This window comes from Porites lutea, chromosome 3 (genome assembly GCF_958299795.1).
Source record: "Porites lutea chromosome 3, jaPorLute2.1, whole genome shotgun sequence".
NCBI lineage: Eukaryota > Metazoa > Cnidaria > Anthozoa > Scleractinia > Poritidae > Porites > Porites lutea.
This window is the reverse complement of record NC_133203.1, coordinates 43,831,485-43,843,518: the sequence shown is the minus strand read 5'-3', so window position 1 is coordinate 43,843,518 and position 12,034 is coordinate 43,831,485. Positions and strand designations below refer to the sequence as shown.

Genomic DNA, 12,034 nt, shown 5'->3' with positions numbered 1-12,034 from the left:
TCTGGCTCAACAGGTGCCCGGGGGAGGGTAGTTGCTCCCCTACCCTCCCCCCCCCCCCGCTAGCTACGGCTCTGCTTATCCTACTCAAGTCTAAATATTGGTTCGCCATGAGTGCAAGTTGAAATGGGAGATTGTTCAGTCTTATTACCGGGGAAAATGCTACTCCTCGTAATACACAATACTATGAAATCACACGCTGTGTAATTGAGCTTGATTGGAATTAATATAAAGGGCGGCTCTTCCTATCATGGCGAAGCAAGAGGAGTATTGGATTCTTTAAAAACCTAACGTGAGCTGGGTGTCATCCGTTAGGAATGAGGCGGGTTTCACCCTGCTGATAAGTTACTGTACTTATATTCATTCTACTAATTACCAGAGAAGCCTTTGTTTTGGGAAAGGTAGTAAAGGTAAAGGCGCACACGAGCCAAAGGCCCACACGGCCGGAGCTTATACCGGTTTCCGTAGCCTGAAGCATGCCTAGGAGTACTGCTACTCCCCCACTGGACGGGATGCTAGTCCATCGCACCCGTTCATACACCTGGGTGAAGAGAGAAAAATTGGAGTAAAGTTCCTTGTCTAAGGAAACAACGCGATGGGTGAGGCCTGAACCCCGGACCTCCAGATCCAGAGTTACAGGTGTTAACTGCTCGGCCACCAACGTCTATTTGGGGAAGACAGAGTCATTTTTTATAAACCATATAAGAGAGTCGTCAAAAATTCTCAAAACAATGCAACCCAATCGAACTCTCGAAATCAAGAAAACATAGACCCTTCACACTAGCTTCTCAATAGTAAACCGTTACATCTCTCTACCTAATGGCTCAGTAGATTATGCAACACTTTTTCGATTCCATTATTTAATTTAAATGTGACAAGTAAGAACGTAAATAGACATGTCAACTTTATTAGCGAAGGAAGAATGTCCTTGTGGACAATCCAGATATTTCATATATTTCTCACACGAAAAACCTAGGTTAAATTTAAGCAGTTCTATGAACTAGTCGTTTATATAACATACGTTATTTTCTTTGTCTATTTACAATAAAAAATTACTTAACGAATTAGATCAGTAGCCACTACAATAGTCACTACATAATTTGAGGATTCCACAGGCCGTTGCTCTTTTAAAATGCTACCCGGCTCACTACTCAACTCTTAAGAAAACAAAGTACCTCTTACGAAAAAAAGCTATTCGTTAAAACACGGGCGTTTTTTTTCGGATCCTAGACGTTACATGTTTCTTAGCAACCTCAGAAAAGATCGAGTGGATAAGTCAATACTAAGGCATCGCCACACTCCCAGCTGTGCACTGTTTACTCAAGCGGTGGTCTTTTGTGCGGGATCATTATTTAATACAGCATCAAGTACGTCCATAGCGGCAGCTGGTATTCGCGTACCTAGAAAGGTAGAGAGAGATGTCATGTTACTTGTCAATGATCGAGACCCACAGTTAAACCTCTACACAACGGCCAACTTGGGGACAGAAGAAAGTGGCCGTTGTGAAGAGGTGGCCGTTATGGGAAGGTAAAGGTGTAATATGACATTTATTTTTAGGAAATACGTTTATTTACGAGGTATGTTTATTGTGCTAATTTCATGCTTGCTGTATCCCATAATGGTAATCCAATCATACATAATATATACAGATAAAATTCATACAAAAGCATGAATACTGTTTTGAATCAAAATGTTACCGTGACAAAACGGGCAAGGTTCGCAACATTCGCGATGAGTATCGTAGACAATTTATGCTTACTGCAGCAGTATAAATGGAAAAAAACAAAACAAAATACGATTACATGCCGCGATTAATCTTCAACGTGCCATACGGATCAAATTTTGTGACAATTCTTGACTTTTTCATCAGAGATTAAAAAACTCGCCGTTGTCGAGAGGCTGTCAGGGACCTTACGAAACCACGACGACGACGGCAACGGGAACGTCAAAAAACAATAAGTTTAATGAGCTAAAAAACAACTCTACACGTGCATCAAGCTTATTTGTACACTTCTTTGCCTTCACTGCACAACTACGACGTGAAAAGACCAAATTATAAGTTAACTTGGGAACGGCAACGGCAAGGCGATAAATTCTACCATCTCTGTCCGAACTTGAGCGCGTTGCCCTCTCTTCAGCCCCAGCCAAAATCCCCTTCTTTTAAGTAACAGCGCGAATTAGGATAATCGCGAAAGAGTTTAAAATGATGCGAAGTCCATTTTTCAGCGACGTTTTCATGGACGTCGCCGTCGTCGGATCGTAAGGTCCATATTTTGGCTGTTGAGGAAACGCTTTAGAGGCCGTTGCCGTTGTAGGGAGGTTTAAACAAGAGCCAATGTATGGACTGTCCGCCGGGACGAAAAAGGGGACCGTTGTAGAGGGGAAGCCGTCAGTGCAGGTTCGACTGCAATGTCTACTGTTAAGATGTTCAAGTGAAGTAATGCCAATTCTTGGAATTCAGACTTTGAAATGCTAATTGCTACCTTAATGACGTAACTTTAGTCAGAAAAGTATTATTTTTAACTTCTATTTCGGGACTTTGGCAAACATCATCCCGGGGCTACAGAGGTGATGAAAACATTCACCATCAACAACCTGACTTTAGTGACAGCGAGTCGCGCAGAGCTAAAAATCGACGTGACTAATAGAAGAGCAAGACACTGAGTCACGTTCAGCCTTTTCCGTGCGCTTCGCTTTCTCGTTTGACGCTGCATTGTCTTCACTCAATCTACCTAATGATTAATGACGGATGATCACAGTACCAACTAAGAACATAAAACGTAAACGTTTCCATTTCTTCGGACTCCACTTACGACTCCGTCGCTTACGTTCCGCTTATGATCTAATCAAAACCAAATCGTCAGAGTCGGAAGCAGAAGCGGAAGGATAAACCAATCACAATGCACATTCCCACGCTTTGTGATTGGTTTAGTTCTTCCGCTTCTGCCTGCGAATCCTACAACCTAGTTTCACTTGATCGTTAACGACACAGTCGCTTTTTTCACTAGATCATAAAGACCTACGCTTCTGATTACGACTCCGTCTCCACGCTAGTGAAAACCAGCCTTACTTTTTTCACCCCCAGGGGTAACACCAAATTTATAGCAAAATAGATCACGTTGTGCAAGCTACATGCTATCATGTAGTCATCTTACCGGGTCCAAATACAGCGTGAACTCCAGCTTGATGTAGGAAATCATAGTCTTGGGGAGGAATCACACCGCCACACACGACAACGATATCGCTGCCAAAACAGAAAACACGGTGAAACAGTAGCAAGGGAGAGAGGGTGGGGGGGGGGGGGGGGAGGGGCAGTAAATGAAGCGTGCTTTGTCCTTAGGAAAACTGTTATAAGAATACAACACACTTCGTCTAGTTCTCTTGCGGAGAAGTACCGTTTGTCCTACGTAGCCACATGTTTACCACCCTCCATTGTGTTTCAAATCGCCTTAACTAGAGAAGAAGATTCACTTCTTTACACGAGCTGCAAGGTTTTAATAAAACTACTTGAATATGATCACCTAATCTGCAAAAACTAAAGTTGTCCGTACCTTGAAAAGGGTAGCAGTCAGTTGCAAAGGAAATCACTGACAGGTTCATACATTACACATCGCGCCTGAACGGTACGGTCGCTGAAGTCAGCTTACTCAAACTCCCTCCCTCTGCAACCCTATGGTTAGGACGAGGACCCCCAAAATTGATCCTGCTGAGTTGTTAGGTGGTTCACTTATATCAGTTTATGCACAGGGCGGGGAGAGTGAGAGGGACTCCTTGAAGTATACTGCACCTTACCCTCTTCCCATTTTCTTCATTTCGGCGATCAGCTCAGGTAGGAGTGTTTTATGTCCAGCGGCCTGGGAGCTGATTCCCACCACATGTACATCTGCGTCCACCGCCTGCTGCGCCACTTCCTTGGGAGTCTGAGACGAGAAAAATTAGGCTCTTAACAAAGAAAGCTAACATTCGTCAACACACAAAGACCAATTATAGTTGAGACGACTCAAAAAATGTAAACTGCCCAGGGGAGTAGAGGCTTCAAAAAATATGAAGGGCCGAGTGCCAGGTAGATACGATTTCGGAGAAAAAGAAAGTTTTACAAGTGGCTTAATGTGGTAGAAAGCTAAGGCTTCTCTGGTGCTATAGGGGCAGTCCTGTAATACTGTAAATGGTGATGAGTTAAAGGAGCTGTGTCACGAAATTCAGCCAAATAGGTTATTGCAAAATGCCCGTTAAATTAAAAGAAACATAAAAATAACCGCTTAAACATAAAAGGAAGGTTAAAATAATTCAACAGATACAACAGATGCACGGAAGTGCAAAACTGTAGAAGATTGAAACGGATTAAAATGACGGTTTTTGAAAACTGTTCAGCCTAACAGTTTTTCAAAGTTTATCTCTGCTGTTTGCAACTTCAAAATAATGCTCAGGGGATATATTTGTTTGTCTCGAATCTCTGATTTTGTCATTTCCATGTAATTTCCTTGCTTACTTTAAGTTCCATACCGTTTGAGGGCGAGTAATTGGCAAAATAAAACAAAATGAACTGGACTGCCGTGACACAGCTCCTTTAAGATCCTGATCACTGACCTGGAAAAGTGGTCCAATATCGACGTCAAATCCGAGATCAGCAAAACCAGTAGCGATCACCTTAGCGCCTCTGTCGTGTCCATCTTGACCCATTTTGGCCACCAGTATTCTGGGACGACGGCCCTCCTGTTCCACGAAGGCCTTGGTTTGGAATAACACACACACGAGAAGAGACAACAATGTATTAGTACATTAAGGGTACGTTTTTTGTGACAGATGTCAAAATCGTTCAGCAATCCAGAGGTAAATCTAACGGACAAAGAATACTGTGCTACAATACGGTTGCAAACATGGACCAAAAGGACGTAAAATAACTCACCTCGACCTTTTTCATGCACTGGGTAATCTCATCTGATTCGCCAAACTCGGATTTGTAAGCACCACTGACCATGCGATCGCTGGCAACATGCCTTCCAACCACCTGTCATAAGTGATACGATGCAATGGAAGCATTAAAAATAATAACATTTATAATAATGATGATGATGTTGATGATGATGATAATCTTTGTAGAGGAAGTTCCCGTCACATGAAGTGATTTTCAGGAACGTCGTTACGAAGACAATTAATATTAAACTTACTACCATAAAAAACATAAAAATTAAAATATTTCGCAAATATAAAAGGAAAAAGTGAAAATATTACAAAATAAAACACTTAAAAATTTAAAACGTTTTATGTAGCAATGTTAGACTCTACTTGCTCTTTGATGCTCATAGTGCGGTGCAATAAAAATACGTTTTTGGAATGAAATGTTATTATAATTTAAGTAGGTTCACACTTCGCGTTCTTCACTTAGGTATCGGGGTGAAAGTATAACGTGTGACAATTAAAATGAAAGCTATTGTGTAGAACTTTCCTGTGATACTATTTATTATATTATGGTGTTTCATCTTTTGTTGAAAGTGCGGTTAACATTTACTAACATTTAATAAGCGGTAATCTCCACTTTGAAACGTTTTTAACTTCTAAAGTTCATGTTGAACTCCTACCCTTTCCATTGCCTCGGTTATTTCACCCACTGTGCAACGAACTCTTGCAGCCTAAAACAGAAAATTCATACCATCGGTTGTTCAACACGTTGAAATTAAACTTCTTTATAACTTCGGTTAAACATTTGGGAATTCTTAATTCTCGAACCTTGCTTCTATACGCTAAGATTTCCCAGCACAAGACCGATGTAACATGTTGTAAATTAATTTGAAAATAAACTCTCAGTTTGATACCTTGATGGAAAGATCAAGAAGGTTGCCTTCTCCAGTTTTGCAGCATTCAGAAATTGCATCCATAGCACTTTTCACCTGAAGGAGTTTTGAATTAAATCACTCACAAACGTCATATAAGAGTTATAGTTTATAATACCAGGTTTAAGTCTCGAACATTACCATAGACAAACGTGAGATCAACTACATGAACAGATTGAAGTGCCTTTACCTCGTCTGGATTTCGTGTTTCTTTAATTCGTCTAAGTTTTTCCACCTGAAACGGAAAACAAAAAGTCAGGATAAGGTTACACCGCAAAACAATCGTATTTTCGCAGTGGAGAAACAAAAGGTAAAATCAGGGGTTGAAACAGACGGCGAGAGTAGAAAGAGACTAATAAGGAGGTGAGAGGCTCGCCCGTTCACACTCAAGAATTGCCGCTTACGGTGTTTTGCGTGAGACTGGGAAGAGCTTACGGATGTGTGAGGCTCATCCGTTGACACACGAGAATTCACACGCACGGTTCTTCGCGCGAGACTGGGAAGAGCCTTCAGAAGTGTTAGTTTCGCACGTGTACGGTCAAAAATTCACGCTTATGGTTTTTCGCGCTATGTGTGCAGCAATTTGAAGTTTAAAGTTCAAGAATTAACTGTCTTGAAGTCTTTTTTTATGACAGGTGTGTTTATAGTAACGCTTTGCAATCTCTTTTAAACAAATATAAACTTAAAGATAACATAGAGCAAAAATATCTCCATTACAACTTCGCCCTTCGGTCGGCCTTTGCGTCGGCATTCCGAATTACGGACTTACTCAGAGTCTAATAAAGAGTGAAGGAGAGGCATTGTAAAGATCACATCCAGCACATTAGGAGGAAGAGTAAGGAGGTTTAGGTTGGCTGAAGTTGTAAGGACAAAATACTTGACTTTGTCTCCAAAACAAAATTAAAAGGATTAATCTCTAACCTGTTGTTCTCGAACTTTGGTGTTGTCCACAACAAGCACGTCAATGGCTTCTTCCTTCTCCAAGCGATATTTGTTGACACCAACAATTGTTTCTGATGTAACAAACAGACAATTGTGTTATGACCAAAAGCAAGTTGAGAAGCGAATATTACGGCAACCAGCTTAATGCACACAATCGGGTTAGCTGAATTATCTGAACGTGTGATGATGATGATGATTATTATTATTCGTGCCCCTTTAACCCTTTCACTCCCAATAGTAGCAAACCGAAAAATTCACAGAAAATTCAAACTCCTTTTTGCGAAATCCCAAGAAATAAAGGTACCATGCTAAACTTCCGCCAAAAGGTTTAATTTGAAGGATAACAATTTCGTCTATAGATTTAAAAGTAAGAGTGACAATCTCCACTAAAGTGGCTTTTAAATGGTTTAAGTAAATAAACATTGAGAGACTACAAAATGCTTGTAACAAACTTGTAAATTATGTCATAGTGCACTAAGGGTGAAACCCCTTCCTGGATGAACTGGCATATTCCAGACGTTTTGAGGTTTCTGCCTTTTGTAAGGGGAAGGTGGCTCCCCGAGTTTGTTGCAGGTGGGAGATTTTTATGTAGAGAAATAAACAGCTTAGGCGGGCATTTCAACCACGTTTCCTTGAGGATGCCTATATACCGAGCCAGGACTTTGAGCCAGGACTCGACGCAGGACTCGACAATTTTTCGCTTTCCCGCCATTTTCACCTCCTGCAAGTCACATGACCATGAAGAGGAGGGTTTTCGTGGCAATCATGGAAGGTAAGCTTTGGTTAGGGTTAGGGTTAGAGTTCTGCCTCGTATTAGGGTTAGGGTTAGGTTACGGTTAGGGTTAAGGTGAGGGCCGGTTACGAGTCCTTTTTTACTTTTATTTTATTTCATTTTTGTTTATTTGTTTATTTATTAATTTATTATTATTATTTTTTGCTTACAGAAAAATTAGAAAAGTCCTAACTGGAGTCCTGGCTCTGATGTTAGTTTATCTCCGTTTCTTCGACTTATATCAAGATGGAAAAGGCGGGAAAAAAATAAAGAGTTAAGATTATTTGAGAGTGAAAAGTTGAGGTTCCGGCCACCCTCAAATTGTTTAGCTCGAGCGTTACCGGCTACTCTCGCTTTTTTCTCCTCTAACCTGAGCCGGAGTCAATCCTGGCCTGACGCTTGGCTGCACATTCTTCGATCCGTAGTTTTGGCATTCCTGCTGCAACTGCTTTAGCCATGCCTCCTAACTCTTCAACCTAAAAAAAAAAGAGTAGAAATGTGACTGGAATATCAATTAACGCAGTTTCTGGGATAGCCCGAGAAAAAAGTCAACATTTCGCGACGCAATCACTGGTTTCGTCTTGCGAAATGACGTCTGAGGAACGAGCGCAGATACCCGGATCTGAGTCGTGCTTTTCATTGGTCGTGCCGTGTGGCAAAATTGCTTCAACCAATCAGATGGAAAACGGGGTAATGTCGCGTCATCAGTATGGAATTTCTCCGCTCGTTCCTCACACGAAATTTCGCGGGGAAACCACTGGTAGCGTCGCAAAATTTCGGCTGTTTTCTCAGGCTTTGTTTTGGACAATAAACAGTCCCTTAATTCAGATATCAGAGAGACCAAACTACGCAGGCGCAAGAAAAAAAACACCTCTCGTGACACAATTGTTACACATATGATTACTCGCATGTATCACTTGCTTTGCTGTCTATGAGAAGAAATAGAAACTAACCGAGCTAAAATGCTACCTGAGTACATAGATGACTAAAAACGTGGAAAGTAACCAGGTGTAGAATAGGAGTGCTTTTTTGGAATGTAATGTTAATAAAAACCATGCTTAAACATGTCTACGAAAAATTATACTTTTTCACCGTCAAAACAAACTTAACGCTATCACTCCCAAGTTTATACACCCGAATTCTAGATGAGCTGGCATTTTCGTCCCATAATTCCTAATGGTTTTAAATTCAAGCAAACTCCTGGTCTTACCTCATTAATGACTTTAAGTCCTTCTTCATAAATCTCATTAGTCAGGCTTTCCATCATAAACGAACCACCCCAAGGATCTGCAACCTAAATATATTTATTCCAGTTTAGGAAGATTTGAAAATATGTTACGATAAATTACCAGGTACATGTACAGTTGAAGATCAGGATAGCGGACAGCTCAACCTACATGTAGAACCGCGTTGAAAAAAGGAAATATAAAGCGGACGCGGACGTTAGAGACGCTTCGATATACTGGTTCCGCGCAGGTCTATAGGTAAATAGACAGGGCTGTCATTAAGAGGCGGGGGCCGGGAATTTCCTTCGGCTCCGCTACTATAAACGTGGCCCCTGGCTACTTTCATAGGAAAATAGAACCAAAAGAAACCCCTAGGTGTTTGATTCCCAACCTACTTGTTGTATTTACCCGGCAACTTGAAATCTTGGTGACAGCCCTGATAGACCCTTCCACGGTTTTTCTCAGCTTTTGACATGGACAAGTTAGAGAAAATCCATCGCCTCCGCTGGAAAGAGCGCCTTTAACTTGGTAAAATTGCCAAGTTTGAAAGCTTTTTGTTGAAAACTAACGAAGATATACCTCCTCAAAGTCGCGAAATTTCACGGACGTTTGTGGCCCGCAATGTGGCGGCACAAACTTGCCCCCTCCCCCCCCCCCCCACCCCCCCACCACACACACTTCTGTAACTTTTCGTAGCTTTGCGGAGCTTTACCTTCGCACGCTTGAGACGCATCACTTTCAAACTAATTTCAAGGCGCTCTTTCCAGTGGTGTCGACGGATTTTCCCGAACTTATACATGTCAAAAGTTAAAAAACCGTTACCCATACCTGTAGATGAGCGTAGACCGGGAAGAACGGTGATTCTGGTTTCTTTTGTCAAAGGGGCGTTTTAATAGGATTTTGAAAAATTCTACGAGAGCTTTGAAACAGTTGGCCCAACTTTTTCAAGTTTTAGATAATGTCCATCCTTGCCACCCTTTGCAAAAGACGACAGGAAACAGTTCCAATACCTAATACAGCCTTGAATAACAAAACTGGTCTATTACTGGAATTCAATTGATGCGAAAAAAAAAACGCTAGATAGCTTTTTAAAAAGATAGCAAATAGCGTGACATGGCCCTTTTAACAACGTCTTGGATCTCTTTGGTCCCAGCTTACGGGAGCTTTGACGTTGGTAAAGTCAGCAATACTTAAAAATCACCTTAGGTATTCCTGACTCCTCTTGAAGTATGATCTGAGTATTACGAGCAATCCTTGCACTAAAGCGAGTTGGTAGTGCCAGAGCCTCATCAAATGAGTTGGTATGGAGGGACTGGGTACCACCAAACACTGCCGCCATAGCCTCTATTGTTGTTCTGATAATGTTGTTGTAGGGGTCCTACACACAATAAAAAAACAAGAAAACAAAATTAATCTAAAACCTGGTACATAGTTAGTAGGTCTTATGAGACAAGTTTCTGTGGGAGTTGGCTAAACAAATCAAATTGCAAAAACATAGTTCAAGACTGTTAAGCACCATCTCAGTGTTACAAAGTGTCTTAAAATATAAACATACATAATTTTATTTAACACTCTTTTACCTGCTCAGTAAGTGACCATCCAGAGGTCTGTGAGTGAGTTCTCAACATACATGATTTCAGATTCTTTGGCTTAAAGTTCTTTTCAATTTGGTGAGCCCAAAGTCTGCGAGCTGCTCTCATCTTTGCTATTTCCATGTAGAAATTCATTCCAACAGCCCAGAAGAATGAAAGCCGTGGTGCAAAGCTGTCAATGTTCAGACCTGCTTTAAGACCTTAGATAGCCAAAAAAAAGAACACGTTTAAAAGGTTAAAGTCACCATCAGCATCCACTGGTCTCACAAATACAACATCCCTATTTCTGGGGTTTCATAACAGAGCACAGACAATTAACATAAAGACTGCAAGCAGTCTCTAATTTTCCTTTTGAGTCACTGTAGATCAAGAACAAGTGTGAGGGGCAAGCAGCAAAGCCACAAGGAACGCAGCAAAAGCCTTTTCATCAAAGCTTCTTTTTACCATTAATTTGCATAATTTTAGTTTTTGCTCGTCGTACGTGGCTTCGAGGTAAGAAGAACAACCGCTCACAGTCTAAATATTGCAAAGTTCCATAACCAAAGTAGTAGGAAGTAGAGGCCTAAATTTCAGTAGTTTTTGTTTATCCCATACCTGTTCTACAGTACTCTAATCCATCAGCTAAAGTGAAAGCCATTTCTAACACTGCATCAGCTCCAGCTTCTTGCATGTGGTAACCAGAGATTGAAATACTGTTGTATTTAGGCATATTCTAAAAACACAACCAGAGTGGCACTCAGAATAGCATTGAATTTTTATTAATAAATCAATATTATATTGCGGTTAGTCACAATTAATTTACACCAGTTTCCGTGTTTTCACATACACACCCAGTTACACTTCAAAACACCTCTTGAATTCTGTGCTCGTGACTAAATTACAACATTGTCAGAACACAACAGAACAGCTGTAACAGGTCAAAATTACATTCAGCTTAACAATTTTTAACTTACACACGTAGGTTGATTCTCTGTTTTCTCTGTCTTCCAACCCTGACTATTCATGAATTAGGGCTAGGAGACAAGGAAATTGAGAATCAACCTAGGTTAAAAAATTTTAACCTGGATTTAATTTTGACCTGTAACATATCCAAGCGCTTATATTTTCGATGTTTACTTGTAGTTGGGCAAGATTTTTTCCCTTATAGCAGCCATCCAACCCTTACATCTCTAGTGGCCACTGTTTTAAGAGAACAATTCTTGTAAGCAGTCAGCTTCAGCAATGGACACCTTTTTTGGGTCCCTACAGTGTCAGCTTACGAGAGCTTAGACTGCATGTCTTTCTTACTAAAAGAACATAATCTTAAAGCAGCAATGTGAAAAACTGCTCAAGTTACAAATTCATAAATACCTTGGATGTGTAAGAGAAGATATCACCAATAAGCTTCATGGAAGGCGCAGGTGGAAAGATGTACGTGTTACGCACCATGAATTCCTTTAGAATGTCATTTTGAATAGTCCCAGATAACTGCTCTTGTTTTACGCCCTAAAAAACAGTCGCAGAGTTGTTAAATTGCTTTTATTATGAAAATTTTTACACACATTAATTTTATAGCGACAACAGTAAAGTGAATGTAGATTGGGGTTATTGACCCTGCATGACCTTTTTCCTTGTGGTAAGGCTGGGAGGAGGAGGTTGTGGAGACCAGTACAGGAAAGGCCTGAGAAGGATCCA

The 12,034-nt window shown here is 40.8% G+C and overlaps 1 protein-coding gene across 1 annotated transcript in view; it reads right to left on the bottom strand.

Moving 5' to 3' along the window:
- Nucleotides 1-888: 888 nt before the first annotated feature.
- LOC140931200 (methylmalonyl-CoA mutase, mitochondrial-like) overlaps nt 889-12,034 on the bottom strand; it is a 19,404-nt gene continuing 8,258 nt past the window's right edge. Inside the window, exons 7-21 of the mRNA XM_073380961.1 lie at nt 11,711-11,845; nt 10,955-11,072; nt 10,349-10,560; nt 9,970-10,146; nt 8,753-8,836; nt 7,913-8,018; nt 6,750-6,841; nt 6,019-6,063; nt 5,811-5,885; nt 5,577-5,627; nt 4,904-5,005; nt 4,585-4,725; nt 3,790-3,917; nt 3,153-3,241; nt 889-1,397 (exon numbers count right to left, since the gene is read on the bottom strand). Coding sequence (XP_073237062.1) covers nt 1,318-1,397; nt 3,153-3,241; nt 3,790-3,917; nt 4,585-4,725; nt 4,904-5,005; nt 5,577-5,627; nt 5,811-5,885; nt 6,019-6,063; nt 6,750-6,841; nt 7,913-8,018; nt 8,753-8,836; nt 9,970-10,146; nt 10,349-10,560; nt 10,955-11,072; nt 11,711-11,845 — 1,635 coding nt within the window. The 3' untranslated portion in view covers nt 889-1,317. The remainder of the gene's footprint in view (nt 1,398-3,152; nt 3,242-3,789; nt 3,918-4,584; nt 4,726-4,903; nt 5,006-5,576; nt 5,628-5,810; nt 5,886-6,018; nt 6,064-6,749; nt 6,842-7,912; nt 8,019-8,752; nt 8,837-9,969; nt 10,147-10,348; nt 10,561-10,954; nt 11,073-11,710; nt 11,846-12,034) is intronic.